Source organism: Megascapheus bottae, chromosome 8 (genome assembly GCF_031878675.1).
Source record: "Megascapheus bottae isolate mThoBot1 chromosome 8, mThoBot2.hap1, whole genome shotgun sequence".
In the NCBI taxonomy this organism is placed as follows: domain Eukaryota; kingdom Metazoa; phylum Chordata; class Mammalia; order Rodentia; family Geomyidae; genus Megascapheus; species Megascapheus bottae.
This window is the reverse complement of record NC_143516.1, coordinates 66,354,522-66,373,031: the sequence shown is the minus strand read 5'-3', so window position 1 is coordinate 66,373,031 and position 18,510 is coordinate 66,354,522. Positions and strand designations below refer to the sequence as shown.

General features: G+C 37.2%; 1 protein-coding gene across 1 annotated transcript in view; it reads right to left on the bottom strand.

Annotated features, from left to right (window-relative positions):
• The window catches only part of LOC150060075 (uncharacterized), a 75,394-nt gene extending 65,436 nt beyond the window's left edge, over positions 1-9,958 (bottom strand). Inside the window, exons 1-2 of the mRNA XM_090337779.1 lie at positions 9,790-9,958; positions 746-875 (exon numbers count right to left, since the gene is read on the bottom strand). Coding sequence (XP_090193905.1) covers positions 746-875; positions 9,790-9,958 — 299 coding nt within the window. The remainder of the gene's footprint in view (positions 1-745; positions 876-9,789) is intronic.
• Between the last annotated feature and the right edge of the window lie 8,552 nt (positions 9,959-18,510).

Sequence of the window (18,510 nt, the reverse complement as noted above, 5' to 3'; positions counted from 1 at the left end):
AGTACTGTCCCATCCCCATTCTATCAGCCCTGGTTTCTTGTAGGCTTCTTGTGTGGGGTGCTCAGAGCAGATCAGAGAAAGCAAGTCAGAGAATGTATTCACTAGGTTCTCTGGGGACTGCTATGACAGTAAAAAAGACTCTTTACCTAAAACATATGTCCCCTGGCTCATATTCTTCCAAAGAATTAGACTCATAAGACCACTTGATACCCTTGTCATTCAGATTAGATTTGCACATAGATTCTGTCAAGTAGATTCTAATTCCAATGCATTACTTTGATCACTTACTATAACTTGAAATTGTTTCTGTATTTTATTTTGAAATATACATTGACAAATAAAAATACCATATACATTTATAACTACAATAGACACAATTTATATTATAATTCATATTTGAGGAGTACAATATGATTATTTTATCTACGCATACATTATTTAATATTTCTAGAAGCAGGATTGATGAACACATGTACCACCACCTATATTGTACATTGGAACAGTAGAATTTGTTCATCCTAATAAATGAAAATTTGTACCCTTTGCTGAAATTGCCTTTATATTTGATTTGGTCTAACAATCTCCTCGAGAGTCTCATTTCTCTCCAAATGGATTCTCACACGAAAAGCTCCCCAGAAGTCGCCTGAGGATTTCTTCATCACAATAAGATGCTGAGGATTGTTTACTCATGTCTTCCATGAAGATTTTCTGGAGGAAATGGGCCCTGGTAATCTCTCAATGTTACGCTCCTTCAAGCTGTGGACTGTGGCGGTGGTCACAGTGCTGATTGCAGATGGTGATGATTGGATTGTGCGGTGCATCGGCCTTTCGGGCTCCTTCATAGAAATACAGACGCAAAAGGTTATTTGAAAGCTCTGATTCAAAATTAGGTAGAAAACAAGAAAAGTATAGCAGCTTTAATTTCTTTGCATATTTTTTATTATCTTTAAGTAGTTGTACAAAGGAGTTGCTATTCATCAAAGGAGTTGATGAATATACTGCATCTTGATCACAGGCACAAATTTTATCAGTCTCACCAACCCTCTCCTTCCATTACTTAATTGTAAATTATGGGTTTAAATCTTTTTTGCTTTTGTTTTTTTTTGCCAGTCCTGGGCTTGAGCTCAGGGCCTGAGCACACTGTCCTTGGACTTTCTCAAGGTAGAGCTCTACCATTTGAGCTTTAGCACCACTTCTGGCTTTTTTTTATGTATATGGTACCGAGGAATCGAACCTGGGCCTTCATGCATGCTAGGCAAGCTCTCTACCACTAGGCCAAACTCCTGACCCTTTTTGCTTTTTTTATTAAAGAATTTATTAACATTGATTTTTATATCATAGTTCAAATGACATATTTAACAAACATGTATTCAAGAAGGGAATCTCTATATACAATCACTGGCACTTAGATTTAGAACATAATTAAAATTAGGCTGAGGGTTTGTATGTCATAGATACATATAAATCTACGTAATAAAACATTATGTCTATAGAGTCATAGATTTTTGTGTCTATGTAGTTGTGTTTCTATTTCCAATACCATATCCATAGCATTGAGTATGTAAATATTGAGTCCTCTCTTTTGTACTGTTTGGATCTAATAGCCACATATTAAGGATACCATGCACCTTTTGTTCCTTAGGTCTTGACTTGTCTCACTCAACATGATTTGCTCTAGATTCATCCACTTCCCTACAAATGCCTCACCTCTGCACTATTCACAATAGCCAGATGATGGAAAAATCCAGCTGCCCTACTGCAGATGAATGGATACAAAAAATGTGATATATGTATATATATATCTATGTTTGTCTATATATATATATACACACACAATGGAATTCTATATAGCCAACAGAAATTTTTTTTTTGCTTTTTCAACAAAACAGTTCATATATACAATGTGCCTGAATCTCTGTCATTACTTTAAAATCTTCATCACCACCTAACTGACCTACCCTTCCCTCAATTTTGTAGTACAGATAATAAATTCTTGCTTGCAATTCTCCCTCTTTCCCCTTTCATTCTTTTGTCCATTTCCCCTTGGCCCCACCCTAATCAATGGACAAATGAATCAAGAAAATATGATATATACGAACAATGAAATTATTGTACAATTTCATTGTACAATAATGATATTGTACCATTCATAAGAAAATAGGAAGATAGAAAAAATTATATTAAGTAAGCCAGACCCAGAGAAACACAGGCTCCATGATTTCCTTCATTTATGGTAGCTAGATTGTGGCTATAAATCTACAAATAAGCACACGCAATGGCAAGCAAGGGGTTATAAATCAATTAACTGAAGTGCAATAAACTCCATAGAGAGTTTATTTTTTAAACTAAGTCAAAGCCCAACACAATAACTACTAGTAAAGCAGCTTTTAAGGCATATCCCCTTGCAGATAACTACAAGCCACTGGCCAATAAGAATCAAGTCCTGGTATTAATGAAAAGAGCAACCTCAATTTTATTTGTAATGTCTTTTTGAAAGTGAAAGCAGCTTATTCCCTCCTCTAAAAAATCAGACATTAATTTCCCCTAAAGAGTTTATCTACAAATGTCCCCTGAATTCTTCTGCTTTCCTACTCCTTGCTTCTACACTCATAAATAAGAGCTGTTAAGACATTAGAAGGAGATACATTGGTTATGCTTCTTGGAACAAAATGAATAGAACAAGTTGGCAAAGCCTTATCAAGAGTTTGCAAAGTCATATGTAATCCGAAACTCCCTGTTATCTGAGAGGAAGCTGTTCTAGGGCTTGGGAGATGAAATAAATTCCTTAGGTGATATCTCCTCAACAGCCTACCAATCACACCCTGGGGAGAGAATCCCTAGTCATTTCTTGATATCAAGGAGATCAATAAGATTCAGAATGTTGAATAATTCTTTGCCTCTGCACCAAAAGAGATGACCAAGAACACTGTTTGACAATCTGGAAAGTTCCATAATCTGGAAAGCTCTGTAGCAATGGTTCTTGATCAAGTATCCTATGACTAAAATAAATGGCTTAAAATTCAAAATTGTGAATGTGTTTCTTGAGGAAACAATTAGTGGGTACAAAAAAACCCTCTAAATTGCATGGACAAATAAGGAGTTTCAGATACGGTATTGAAAGGCCTTCGAATGGAAAGGTAGCCATGTTTATTTGATGAATGACTCTACAATACATATTGTTTGAATCATCTTGCAAGTCTTCTCCCTGGAGCTAGTTGTTAAGGTATTTGAGCATCATGGGGAGTTAATTCCAAAACATTTAAAGAGATTTTTACTGTGGATTGACCTAACGAATGGGGACACTAACTGTCACCATGGGTTACATGCAACTCCGGTGACATATGGAGATTTGGCCTCAGATCAGGACTCAGTGTTTGGTGAGCCCACATAGCTTATCTGTAATTACAGCCACACAAATGCATAGTGAGAACTCACACATTTGGGGACAGGTAGAAGATTACATTAGCCCCTAATGAGTACTCGTGTGACAAGTCAGAAAGATACCAGAGGAACAAGCCTTTCCCTACACCTTTGACAGAGCAATCCAGAGCAAGGCTGTACATTGCAACATGATGTCATTATCAAAAACTCACTAGATGTGCAAGTGACAATCACTTCATTCAACTACTGAAAACCAATACAAAATGATCAGTATTGCAATTTCGTACTGATGCCAAATGGAGTTTGGCCAAGCAAACACGAAAAAGCAAACCAACTCAAGTCCCTGTCAGCTAATAAGACAGAGGAACTTTATCTTTCCTATCCTACTTGATGAGGTAATCAAAGCACCTGCCTGGAATAGCAGCATTTTCCCTTTGTATAGAGCGTTGGTACAGCAGTCTATCTGAAACACAAATGTGTTATACCAGAGATCATCACAGCTGTATTTTCAGAACTAAAGATTCTCATCTCTAAAATACAAAGCCACTAGAAACAATTTTTCCCCTGGGGTTTGAACTCAGGAACTAGGTGCTGTCATTTAGATTTTTCACTCAAGGCTGACACTCTAACACTTGATTCACAGTTCTACTACTAACTTTTTTTCATTCCTTGGAGATATGAATCTCACAGACTTTCTTTCCAGGACTGGCTTCTAACCACAATCAAATCTCAGCCTCCTGAGCAGCTAGGATTATAGATGTGAGCCAAGCTGTTAATTTTTACAGAAGGGAAATTCCTGGAGATGTTTTGCTTCTTTTACTGAGTATCCTAGTAATACAAAGAAGGCTCTAATGCCAGTCTAAACCACTTGGGCAAGTTAGCCTAACTCCTGAGCTTTTATTACCCAACAGGCCTAATGAGATGGGTAGCATCTGCTTTACCCCGAGGCGTTAATGGAAACTCTTGCAACTCTCAATTAGCAAATCATGGCTACAAATCCCTGAGTTTGAGAATAAGGCACATATGTATTCTCCATGTGAAAAACAGCTACTAATGGTAACTTACTCTGACTACAGCTCATGTAGTCATTGTGCTGCCTCACTGTCTACCTGCTCAGGGCATTAGTGATACATGAAGTCATAGCATGCATCCTGCAGCATGTTATTCTAGTGTTTCCCTCGTAAGTCTCAGCTGAATAGATGGCAAAAAAAAATAAACTTCTCAACTAAGTATCCTCCTATTAGGATTTCCTGGATCAGAATAACAAGGATATAGATCCTGGAACTACATACATGCATAGTAGTGAGGAAATACCTCAAAGCTGCAAGTTGCTGCATAAGCTGCTTAATTGGGATAGTCATAAAATACAGCAATAAGAGTATAATCTCTGTTGGAAGAATTTCCTATCAAAATATTTGGTTGATTTTTTTTTCTTACAGGACAGTTTTGATCTGCACACATTCAGAGGTTGTATTTAATCTGATGGTCAAGTAGTTGTATAGAATATTTGAAGGTGAGTGTGACAATTAAATTAGGGTTGACAATTAAAATCAGATTCTTTTTCAGGATTTTTATTCCTCGGTACTAATGTTTATACAGCTCTGAGGACAAGCAACAAACACAGACAGGAATTAAGTTATGATTAAAAGTTTTAGTAGTACACTACTAATTTAAAGTTTAAGTAGGACACTACTAATTATATTTTTCCAGAGCTAAACACCAAATTCAGGGTCTTGCACTTGCTATACAAATGCTCATCCATTTAGCTAAATTCCCAACTCCCACTACCAAGTTTTTACATGGAATTATTAAAGGTGAAGCCAACTAAATACTTTGTTACATGTTAATTGCCTTCCAAATGTAATATATGTACGATATATTATATAATGTGCATTGTATAGAATATATTATAAAAGGCAAAATATAATATTATATGTATTTCACACTTATCTGCAACTAATATATTACATTATTTTCTCAAAGCCAGAATGCCTGGCTCCGGAGAACATGTTAGAATTAATCATTCTGCTGAAGAATGTTTTATTCCTTTCCTATGACCCAAGGCTCAGTGAGTCTGGAAAAATTATTCTTGGAATTGTATCTTCCACCAAAGAGTATGCTCATGGGCCAATTAGAAATTAGAATGTATCCATTAGCTTTCTATTACTATCATAAAAATTACCCCAAGTGCTGTGTCTTAAAACAAGACAAGCTATTACTTTACCTTCTGTGGGTTATAAATTCAACATAGATAACCTGGCGTGAAAATCTAGGTACATAGCAATGCTGCTTTTTCCATTAGAAGACACAGAGAAAAGTTTCTTTTAAAAATTGATCTTTAAGGGCCGAGAGTTTGGCCTAGTGGTAGAGTGCTTGCCTAGCATGCACGAAGACCCGGGTTCGAATCCTTGGTACCACATATATAGCAAAAAAATTGATCTTTAAGTACTTGTACAAAGGGGTTTCATGTACAATGAACCTTGACTGTGCCCACTGTCCCGTTATTTTCTCCCACCCCTCCCAGTCCACCCTCAAGGCACCCAGTTCAGCACAGTAAGTGCCAAGACTGTGTTATTTCCTGACACATTAACCATTTCTTTGGTGATGGCCCTCTCCCATTCGTGATTCTGCTTCTCTCCCTACATTTTTTCAACTCACAACTTCCTGTTTCTCTTCCTCTGCCCCCCACTTTCACTTGTAAAGGACTATGTGATTGCATTTGTTCTCACCTCCTTGATCCAATCTGTGACACACAGTCATCCAGTGACTGCAACCTCAAACCATCTGCAACCTAATGAAGTACAAAGTGAGCTGAATATTAAATCATTCATTATACAACCTAATGAAGTACAAAGTAATCCGAATATTAGGTCACAGACCTCTCTGGGTGGGAGGTATTATTTTGTCAGATATATAAGTATCTGAGTTCTTTAAGACTCCTCATATTGCTATGAAAATCAGTAGAAAATGAACCACTTAACTAGAAATACTGCATTGTTCTTTTTGTCAGGAGGGCGCAAGAGGCTCAGAATAGCTATTTCTGAAGTCTGGAAGAGTCCACTGGGGTTCCTGGTAATACTCCGTGCTCAGAGGTCAATCGAAGTGTGGCAGGTAATAAGTATAGAACCATTCAGGACTTGGATCTACTGGGAATATGCATTTTAATAACCATGCCAACTAAAAGATCCAACTGGTCAACATGCTGGGAGATATAGGAGTGAATCAGAATGATTCCTTAAAGGGGAAAGCTATTTATTGACTTATGAATTGTTTACTTTCTCTCCTTTGGCTTCTTACTATGTCAGGAGATACAGATAATCCTAATATGTAAATGTAGATAAAAGATGATGTGTTTAATGATAACACCTTTGTACAACTACTTAAAGTCAATAAAAATATAATTACCAGAAAGACTATAGTGATTCCTCTCTGTGACAAAATGACTATTTTCCTAGTCTTCAAAAGCATTAGGACAGCTGGACAGAGGGAGATAATTTTTCCTGGTGCATAATATGACTGTTGATGACCTATAATCTTCTCTGACCTGAGAATAAACAATACACAATGATGCATTCTCCATTGAGCCTCTTGATGCTGGCATTTGAGTTCAGACTGCTTTGAAATGATCCAACTTGAATTGACCAATTAACTACAGAATCATCCTTTAAATTCAAAAAGTTGTGCCTTGGAGGAAATTTTTAACTTAATCTTAACAATAGCATCCAAACTAGACAAGGAAAGTAGTCTAAACCATGCTTTGCGAGACTTAAGTGGACACATCAAGGTTCTTCTAATGAGCCATTCCTTTACATTCCTTGACAAAGAGTTGAATCCTGTATACCAAAAGGTCAAGAATCATGAACTGTCTAAGACTTGGCTCATGGAAACATTATCAAAGGGTAAGAAATGTTGCAAATTCAGGACCTACTGGCATAAAGAAGTGAACAAAGTTATATAGTCTAAATTATTACTCTTTTTATGATTTTTAACTATCTTTAAGTAGTTGTACACCAGGGCTTCTATTCAACATTTATTCGCCATATATAACACTGTTAAACCTAAATTATTCATTTGTGTGCTTTTTCTTTTCCACATCTCTACTCTTATACATAGAATGCAGCTTTACAGCTTTTCAGCTCCCGGCTCAACAGAAGTCAAAAAATACCTTCAGTAATCAGAATGCCTTTAATTTTTTGTTTTACTTTATGGTAGTTGATGGTGAACAATGAATCAATAAAGAGCTTAATATTTACCTTTAAGGAGGGTCAAATTGAAAAATTAGAAGATATATGATATCTGAATCAAATATCAGGAAAATAAAGTAAAAAAAATCTACTGGTTATAGTAAGAAGCAGAAAAGAATGACAAAGAAAACAAAGTGAATGACCAAAGGTGAATCTAAAGAATTTATCTAGTGTGGAAAAATTCCAGAAGAAGGAAAATACTCTTCAGTAAACAGGAATATAGGCTCGGGATCTTGTGGAGTAATAAGAGAAAGACAGAACTTGGCATCACTGGCTATGCCTGTAATTCTAGCTACTCAGGAGGCTGAGATCTGAGGATCACAATTCAAAGACAGCCTGGGCACGAACGTCCAGGAAACTCTTAGCTCCAATTAACCACCAGAAAACAGGAAGTGGCTCTGTGGCTCAGTGGTAGAGTGCTAGCTTTGAGCTGAAGAGGTCAAGGCCTAGAGTTCAAGCCTTATGACTGACAAAAATAAAAAATAAAAAAATAAAGATATATTATTTCTGTTCTTGTAATTCTAAAGAAAAGGGAGGTGTGTAGAAAAGTATTGTCAAAATATACTGTGAACTTGATAAAAGATAAAACATTTATAGGCAAAATCAAATCAATCAAACTTAAACAAGAATAACTCAAAGAAAAACCCACCCAGACTCCTAGCAATTAACAACTAGGCGTGATCAATGCAACCCAGTAATGTCCATGGTAATGCAGACTGGTCTTGGGAGATTGGAGAAGAGTTTCAACTATTTTTTTGTTTTAGAGAGAGAGAGAGAGAAAAATGACAGATCAGATCTTTGCTCAAAATAACTCCAAGATAAGCCGGGTGTTGGTGGTGGCTCATAGAGATCCGAGGATTGTGGTTCAAAGCCAGTCTGGGAAGGAAAGTTCATCTGACTCTTATCTCCAAAGAATCACCAAAAAGCCAGAAGAGATGTAGTTCAATGTGATGGAATGCTAGCTTTTAGCACTAAAGCTCAGAGTACCTAGGCCCAAATTCAAGTCCCAGGATTGTCCTTCCTCTTCATCCCAACTGCCACAATAAAATTGGAATTTCCAGCCATTGGTTTTTTCCTTGGTGTCCAGACTGATCCCATGCTATCTTCCATTGGAGGTGGCTATTCTTCTCAAGGAAGAAGCCTCCAACCAGTCTCCACAAGCTGCCACTCATGTCATCTGCCACTAGTTTCTTTCATGCTCTCCTCTTGCCTCAAACACCTTTTCATTCATTTCTGATTGTTTGAAAACCTGATTCAGAGGAACATCTTCCACAGATTGCCTTTTATGGCTACAAGAACATTCTACACACAAGTACTAACTTAGGAAGTTAGCAACTATGACAAGCATCTTCTCTCCGAATTTGGGGTCACCATATATTAATTAATATAAATTGTGCTGTTTGGAAATAGATACTTTTATATGTATCCACTTACCCAAGACTTGGTTTGTTGTTGTTGTTGTTGCTTTGTACTGGTGCCACTGGGATTTGAACTCAGGGACTAATGCCTGTCTATGCTGTACCGGTTGAACCATACAACCATATCACAGACTAGCTTATTTTGTTTATTCATCTACTAGTTGTATCTATTCATTTATTGTGCTGGTACTGGCTGTTAAACTCTTCTAGAGTAGGCCTGCCCTGCCTTGTTAATTTCAGTTCATAAACTGAACTCCACTTAGGATGATATGAATTGAGTGCCAGCACTACTTTGAGCTTTTCTTCTCTGAAGATGGTTGGAAATTATCATAATGTGGGAATCACTAGCAGGTTATGCATGTTGAGCTTAATCTTGTACCCTTTTCCACACAAAGACATGTAGCTCTCTGTAATTGGGCTTAATTTGAGATATCTCTAGGGTTCAATTTTCTTAGGCTTCCTCAATTACATCTTATCCTTCTTCTGAAGTTAATGCAGTCATACTTTTTGTTCAGTTTGGCATTATAAAGTGTATGGATTATAAATCCCTGATATAAAAATTAGTTTGGGGGCAAGTTAGTCACTAAGGTAAGTGATTGAAACTTTGATGTACTGGGCTCTGATTTGGGTAGACCATGACACTGGAATGTAAACTTGACAATTGATTGGGAGAGTTGCACAGGCCTTAGTACAGCTTTGCCAGTTTGTGGCAGCAATCCTTTGTGCAGAACTGGCTGGCTTCGTACCTGACCGATTTGCATCTATGTTGCCTGCCACAGACCTTTTTATCACTGCTACAAACCCTGCTGCTCTGAACAAGGGCAAGGAAGGTCCCAGCTGCTGCTCTAATACCAAAATGAGAGATTTCCCAACTTGCCCCAAACATCCTGGTTCCTTGATGAACCAGCAGAGCATTTTGCTTGCTTTTCTTAGTTTGTGAAACACTTAAATCACTTTGTACACTGTTTCCCAGGCCTCTCTGCCACCCACAGACTTTGGCTGATCCAAAACTACTTGATGTAGACCCTGACCCACATAAGATTTGTTGGCTGATGATCAGATTGCCCAGAACTCTACCTAGCAGATGCATTGATTGTGTTTAACTCTTTAATGAATTGCTCATTGCTATGTTCTGTCTCCAGACTGCTCTGAAACATTTTTTCTGGTCCTGGGGTTTGAACCCAGGGCCTTGGTGTTGTCCCTGGGCTTTTGTGCTCAAGGCTAGTGCTCTACCATTTGAGCCACATTTCCACTTCTGCTTTTTTTTTTTCGTGCTTAATTGGGGATAAGAGTCGCAAGGACGTTCCAGCCTGGGCAAACTTTCAAGAATTATGAGCCTCAGATTTCAGTCTTCTCAATAGCACAGATTACAGCTATTGAGCTACCTGCACCTAGCTTAAGACCCATTTTTTGTTCAAACACATGAGTGATAGTCCTTAGAAATGTTGCTCTCCATCTGACCCCAAGTGAGTGAATCAGCTATTTGACAATCTTTCCTTCCTGCTACCTTGTCTTTGAGTTTCCTTTGCCTCACTATGCTTGGGGCACAGTTGTCCTGACTGCAGACTGTTCTTGGAACATCATTTTTTCCATTCATCTTTCTGCTTTTGTTTTAAATTGAGATAACAAAACAGAAAGAAAACATGAGGTTGAATGTTGGTATTTCAGTAAAAGGTTTCTTTTACTAAAGCTAATGAGCTAGTATTTTAATAAAAGGCAATGTCTTCTATTAAAAAGAGCCACAATTCCCAAGTGAAGACACATCAAATAAAAAGAAAGTAAAATCACATAATTTACATATACCTAAACATTAGCCATGTGTATTTTCTTCTTTCTTAAATCACTGTGCAGGAGGAAAGTAGTAGGCAGTGACCCTCCCCAAGCTTCTTATTACAAAATACAAGTTTGACTATAATCCTACAGATTACACTAACAAAAGCCTAGATGGAATTTTTTTTTTGTACATGTGCAAGTTCTTGGGCCTGAACTCAGGATCTCATGTCTTGCTCAGTGTTGTCTCTCATAGCTGGTGCTTTGTCATTTGAGCCATGCATCCAGTTTGGATTTCATTTGCTAGTTAATTATAGAAAAGAGACTTTTCGGATTTTTTTCTTTTGCCTGGATCGGCTTCAAACGGATATCCTCAGATCCAGTCTCCTGAGTAGCTAGGATTATAAGCATTATAATGGTAAAATTTCTTAGACTAGAGTTGTATTGTGGCTATATATAAAACAATATCATCAGAATCTTTATATTTCATACCTACTTAGTTTTCAAAGAGGTCTTTTATTTTGTTATAACATGGCTAGTGCCTATTCTCCATACAATCATGTAGACTCTCCATCCCTTTTCCCCCAGTGTTCTGTGCTTTCTCTGGTTGTCACTTGGTCTACAGGAATGGACTCTATAACCAATTTCCCCAGTAGCTGTTTCTATGGATGTCCCTGGAGCAGCCACTGAATCTTGTGTCAGGATGCAGCCACAGCAGACATTGTTGTTTAATGCTGAGCAGAAAGAATTTGGAGTACTCTAGAAGTTACCAAAAATAGTAATGGGATATTGATTTTATTTGTAGACATGATCTTTGCTTAATACCTTTCATTATTTGGACAAACACATCTGAGCCCTTCTCCATTTTGTCTGGATCCCAGAATCTATTTTTTTTCTTTTTTTTTGTGACTTTTCAGACAACAAAGAATTGGAAATAATGAGAAGAGGATGCCTGTTGATTTTGTTGTTCTGGAAACCTTAATACTGGGACCATTAACGTCCAAAATGTTAACTAAAACCATAGATGCTGCAAAAGGAGTTTGTGATGCCTCCCCTTTCAGTTAGAGCAGCCACTTTGTTTGCTTATCTTTTCTTTCCAGTACCTTATTTTTCAGTTTTCCCTATACTGTTTTCTACCTTCTTTCTTTTTCTTCCTTTCCTATTTCATCAAGTTCTAAAATGAACTGCATTAGGAGGCATCACTAAAATCATATATTAAAGTTACCATAGCAACATTCTTTTTTTTCATTTACAGAAGATACTTCTTTTTCAAAAGAGTTTTATTGGTGTATATTAGTTAAACTGGGGGAGGGGTTTATTGTTACATCTCCATCTATCCATGTGACCCATCCCATCAACCTCAGCCCCTCCATTTCAGTCTCATCATCCTCTTCCTCTTCGTAGAACAAGTTCAACAGCGCTCCCGGTTCTGTTTCCATGTTAGCCCCATTCATCCTCCCTTCCACAGACACCTGTCCCCAAAGAGCCCATCTTACTCTCCTCTAGTCATTTGTATATCAACACTTCCAAGGGAGTTTCACCATGGTATTTTGCACATCCATGTATTATATTTTAATCAGAACGATTTCCAGTGTTTTCTGTCCATCCTCTATCCTTTGATTAATGCTTTCATTAAGAGTTCTTTGGCCAGGCATGGTGGCTCACGCCTGTGATCCTAGCTATTCAGGAAGCTGAGATCTGAGGATCAAGGTTCAAATCCAGCCTGGGCACAAAAGAACCTGAGACTATTATCTTCAATTAACCTCTAGAAAATTGGAATAGGGGCTTTGGCTCAAGGGCAGGGTGGTAGCCTTGAGCTGAAGCTCAGGGATAGTGCCCAGATCGAAATCAAGCCCCATGACCCCTTCCCCACACAAAAAAGTGCTCTTCTTCTATCCTCATACATAGACACAATGCACTTTGACACCATTTATCTTCCACCCTTCTCTTCCCCTTTGCATGTATTCATATACACATGCACCAAAACATATATATGCACAAGTATATACATGCATTTTATAAATAGATAGATAGATCCTATAAATAATCAAAACCACATGGTATTGACTGTATGAGCTTGGATGATCATCACCAGCTCCATCCACTCTTCTGCCAATAGTATACTTTTGGTTTTTTTGTGGCAGAGTGATACTTCATGGTATATTTGTGCCATACATCTCCCTATTACAACTCTACTTATTATAGCAAGGTCTTGGTAGAATTCTCAGCTATGCATTTTAGATTGGTCTAATGAGAGCAATTATGTTAATCAAAGACAATTAATAGAGCATCTGTATAATTTCTGGATCATAAAATTATTTTTAGCAAATAGATATCTCATTGATACTTACATAAGTGATAAATGTACAGTGTAGAAAACACAGAATTTAAAGTGTATTGCAGTTCCAAAGATTTCTATTATTTCTACCTCATTACATTTTTCTATGTTCCATCTATAGATGTATTTGAGATTATGATGAGTTATGGCTATCTTCTAACCCAATATATTATAATATAAGCAATTCTCTGTGTAAATATTTTATAGATTTCACAGTTAAGAATTGTCTTCATACTTTAATTTTGAATTTGGGGTACTTTGCCTTTTATTCACAGTAAAAGTTGATTCTGTTAATTTACTATCAAAAACAATGCTGTTAGTAATTATTTTACATTAATATTGTATTTGTTTCTATTATTCCTTTAGAAAGAAGTGTTGGTAAGACAATTACTTGTGTAAGTAAAACATAATATCACATGGCATATCCATTGAATTGTTTGAGAAATATTTTATACCAATCTACATTCCTCCTGTTTTCACAGTGCATTTCAACCTGTTCCGCAAGACCATTGGGCCTTTCTTATCTAGGATTATCATTTCTCAAGATATAGTGCCACATCTTCACAGACCTTTATTTTCATGGACTACGCAGAGAGTTCACCAAATATTGAGTGGGTTCATTGTCAATAATGTTGACCAAATGAGATATAGCATTCATTTTAGAATTCATTTTTTGTTATAACTGAATTGAAAGAAAACTCTTCTTTGTGCCGCTAAATGCAATTACAGCAATGAATCAACAATGAATAGAAATTGAAACTTCTTTGTTCAGCAATCTATATAATCCTAACATGTATGCAATTACTAGTTTATTTTTACCTTCAGCCAAATCACAAAAGAATTCACAACAGACATCCTAACTGACCTCTACCTTCCTGTATAGGACAGTGAACAATTTTCCTTTATCCATTTCCAATTATATATATGTGTATATGTTTATATATATACTTATATATATGACAAAGTGCTACAATACATATTTCTTTTTGAATTTAGCCATTTAAGATGAATTGTAGTCTCAAATCCAAGAAAAGGTATGAAAGTTAACTAGGAATAGATTACTCTTCTGAGGAACAAACAATGAGCTTTGTCTTCTGTTGGCCCTGAGATGCACATAATAGCTACCTTCCTCCTCTACTCCTGGGGAGGAAGATGGTTGCATGAATTGGTGTTGATCCAAGACAAAATAACTCAATAATCATTTACATTCTTAGATGCATTTGAGATGTAATATTCTATTTTTTTTTGCCAGTCTTGGACTTGAGTTCAGGGCCTGAGCCCTGCCCTTGGACTTTCTCAAGGCTAGAGCTCTACCACTTGAGCCTCAGCACCATTTCCAGCTTTTTTTTTTTCCTGTGTATGTGGTACCGAGGAATCAAATCTGGGTCTTTGTGTATGCAAGGCAAGCTCTCTACCACTAGGCCAAACTCCCAGCTCTCTCATGTGTTCTAAGAGAAATTTCTGCCATAATATTTGAAAAACCAAAGGGAAAGAGAAAAAAAGAAACCCACTTTTTCTAGTCAATATAAACAGCACAGACAAAACAAATGCTTAGGGTATCATTTGAGTGTTTGGATTCTTTCCTGAATCTGAGTAATACTTTTTTTCACTTAGATGAATGAGTTTGGTGAAGCAAAGACAAATTTTCAACTGTAGTGACTGCCAATAGTGGTTTTCTTTTGATTCAATAGTATCCAATCATCCCTTCCCTTGAAGAGGATCTTGCTTTTCTCTTCAGATATATAAGCACTGATCTTACATGTCTCTTATATACAATGCCTTTTATGCTGTATATGTCTCTGAGCTTCCTGAGCTTCCATCTGAAGGCTTTCCCTTGAAAAAATTTTAAAGAGTCCCAGGGGCAAACTCAGGGGAATGGCTCTTTGAAGGCCCTGCAGAGACTAGCATGAGCAAGCAGTAATTACTGTCTTCTTTACATTACTTGTTCAATATAACATAAAGAGAATATTGGCAGCCTTCCTTCTTTTCTCCTTTTTCACAAAGCAGCAAACTGGTTATTTGTGTCAGTTTTTTCCCTCTACCTGCTAAAGATATTCTACTTAGCCTTTTTCTTTTAAGAATTAACTAAAAGCTTTCTCCCTCAGGATAGTCCATGTAACCTTTGCGGCAAATGACTTAAATTTCAACTGCTACTTATCTTCTGTATGCCACTGTCTCTGCTGGTGACCTAGCTCTCCACCCTAGTATACATTTAATTGGGGACAACTTTCTATAAAGTTACAGCAAACATGGAGGTCACCTAAATTCTTCCGTTTTACAGTTGGGTTGACCTAGAAAGGCATAATATATGCTCCATCACGTATCAGAATGTAGAGTGAGAACTCAAAATTTCTAGATATTTTGACTTCTGAATTGAAATGAAACTAAGCCTTGCTGTTCTGGTGTGTTGTACAAAGTTCTTGTGGAATTTAGAGACGATGACCAGCAAATGCTTAGCTAATTGTGTCTGGCCTACAAGGAGATGATTAGCTCAGGGGATGAAGATTTCAGATCTATTTTAAATATCAGAGATCATGAGAGATGTCTTCTATGAACAGAATAGTATGTCATAAATGTGATGGAAAACAGAGCTTCCATATATCCTATGTATGAGTTGTGCCTTGACGGACGACATTATACTACTCCCCTACATTCATTTCCACTCCACTCTCTTCCACTGTCACAATCAAATGTTTGTGTCTTCCAGAATGCCTATCTTAAATCTTGATTACCAATATGGTGACATTAGGAATAAGAATTTTGAATAGGTTGTGAAAATTCTGCATTCATTTCTTCTAAAAGATCACCAGAAAGAGCTAACTTTTCTCTTCTACCATATGAGGTCATAGCTAATAATGCTGTCTACAGGAGAACGTACTCAAGAGACACTCATTCACCTTCAACTTAGTCATGCCAGGCATCTGAACTGACTTCTGCTCTGCAGAAGTCACTGGCTTCTGGTAGTTTATTAGAGCATCTTACATGGAGTCAGAGCATTTACCATACCACACATTCCATAAACAGCTCACATTTATCCTGTATTCTGTATCCTGCTGACATATCACAAATAAAATGATGATCAATGTAGATAGAGTGCCTGGTGTTAAATGCTTGATGTTGTTGTCATGGTACAAGGATCGTTCTGAAATAAAATATGCACTAACTAAGCAAATTCAGACAGTGGCAAAAGGAAGATGGAAAGACTTGATGAGCAGTGCTTGGATTCAGGACAACTCTGGGTTGTCAGGGAAAACCCCACTGAAAGGTGACCAGGCCTTGGGAGTGAGAACTGGAACAAGAGAGTTCTAAGTACAGAAAGGAACAAGAGAAAAAGCCTCAAGTTGGCAATAAAGATAAACCATGCAGAAGAAAGGAAGAAGGTAGAGGGGAGCCAGCAGTATAAGAGAAGCTGATCTGGGGCCTCTCATGGGCCATGAAGAAAGACTTGTCTGTTACTCTGTGTGGAACGGAAATTCATTGTTGGATTAAAGCCAGTGGGTGATATGATCCAGCATTTAAAAAATGACTTTGGGCCAGGAGTTTGGCCTAGTTGTAGAGTGCTTGCCTAGTAAGCATGGAGACCCAGGTTCTTTTCCTCAGTACCACATGCATAGAAAAAACCCAGAAGTGGTGCTGAGGCTCAAGTGATAGAGCTCTAGCCTTGAGAAAGTCCAATGACAATGCTCAGGCCCTGAGCTCAAGCCCAGGACTGGCAAAAATATTAAAAAATAAAAAATGAATTCACTATTGAGCTGAAATGGACGGTAGCTAGGAGCTGCTGAATGGAAACAGTGAACTCATTGATCACCATGGAGATGGTGACAAGGGGGTTAGAATTTTGGTAAGTTTATGAAACTTTATGGGCAGAGAGGCTGGGGTGCAGAATAAGTGGAACAGTAGATTCTTTCTTGATATGACTCTGGATAAGTTCTTAGGAAATAAGAACATCTTGGAGAAAAAGTGTGAGGGAAGAAATCATGGGTTCTGTTTGGGGAAAGCTGGATTTGAAATGCTTGTTATATTTCCATGAAAAAGTGTCATGTAGGAACCTTAGGAGAATTTGAGTCTTGTTATGGATCCTATCATCTGTCTGTGAAGCTATTTGGAGATTGTGAAGTTACTCATCTCTGGGGTTTTGTATGGAAGTCTGGCTATGCATTTCCTGTCTTATTTCATTTTCTGCAGACCCTGGAAAGAAGTATTCATTTTAAAATGTCATATTTTATTAGTTCTGATACAAATTGAGCTAAAGTAAAAGAGTCCCAGAACAACTGAAGTAAAGTAGAAGGTTTAGGGGTGTTTCTTTCCATACTTACAAAGACTCAAGTGTAATACCATCACCCAACTACACAAGCTGATGTTTTGTTTTTTTTTTCTACTCTCTTTGGTGATCTGATGAGGAAAGAATATAAGCTACTGTTTAAGGAGTAATCTGAAAGCTACAAACATTACTAGGCCTTGCACAGCTTGTCAGGTCTTACTGCCTAGCCACACCTGTCTTTTTCAGAAGTTGAGACAGAAGGTGTGACAGCAACCCATAAGCAGAGATTCCAGGGCTGAGAAACAAAGAAAGCTGTTTCCCCAAATAGCTTTTTTTGGTAGTAGACAGTAAAAATACAAATCTAATGAATCACTTAGATTTTATTTTACTATTTATATAATTTGTAGTTATTTCTAATAAAAGTTTAGAAACTTTATATTTCTAAATCCATGTGTCCTATACTGTGCCTGCGTTTCCCACCCCCGCGACATTTATCCAGACATTTTTGTTATTTGCTCATTTTCTCACTTAGAAAATAAAAATACGTCACCAGATAATTTATAAGTTTACATCAAGACAAAATTTTGTGGATGTTATGCTAACACATATGCATAAATAATTGTGAAATGAGATATGCAAGTGTGATTGTCACGTCTAATGAAAGTGTGGAGATTGTTAATTTCCGAATAATTAGTAATGTATTTCTAGATAGCTCTTTTTTCAAAAAGCAATAAAGAAAAAATAGGGTAGCTAATAATATGTCATAGTCTGTCCAAGCATATTAAACCACAAGATGGCAGCATGAGAGAAATTTCTCTTTTATTTTCACAGCCTGTTTGGAGATAGGGTTCCTGTGAGTACAATCTTTTTATTTTTTGTCTCGTAGTTTCATGCATACCTTTTCTCTGATAAAGAGATGCAAAATTACTGGTTTATATGTACTTGAATTTTATTAGAAAAAAAACAAAAAGATGTGTTGAATTTTTCTGAGAGAGAGAGAGAGAGAGAGAGAGAGAGAGAGAGAGAGAGAGAGAGAGAGAGAGAGAGAGAGAGAGAACGCCAGTGTCTCTTGGGGCAAGTAGGATTGGGGTATTGCTC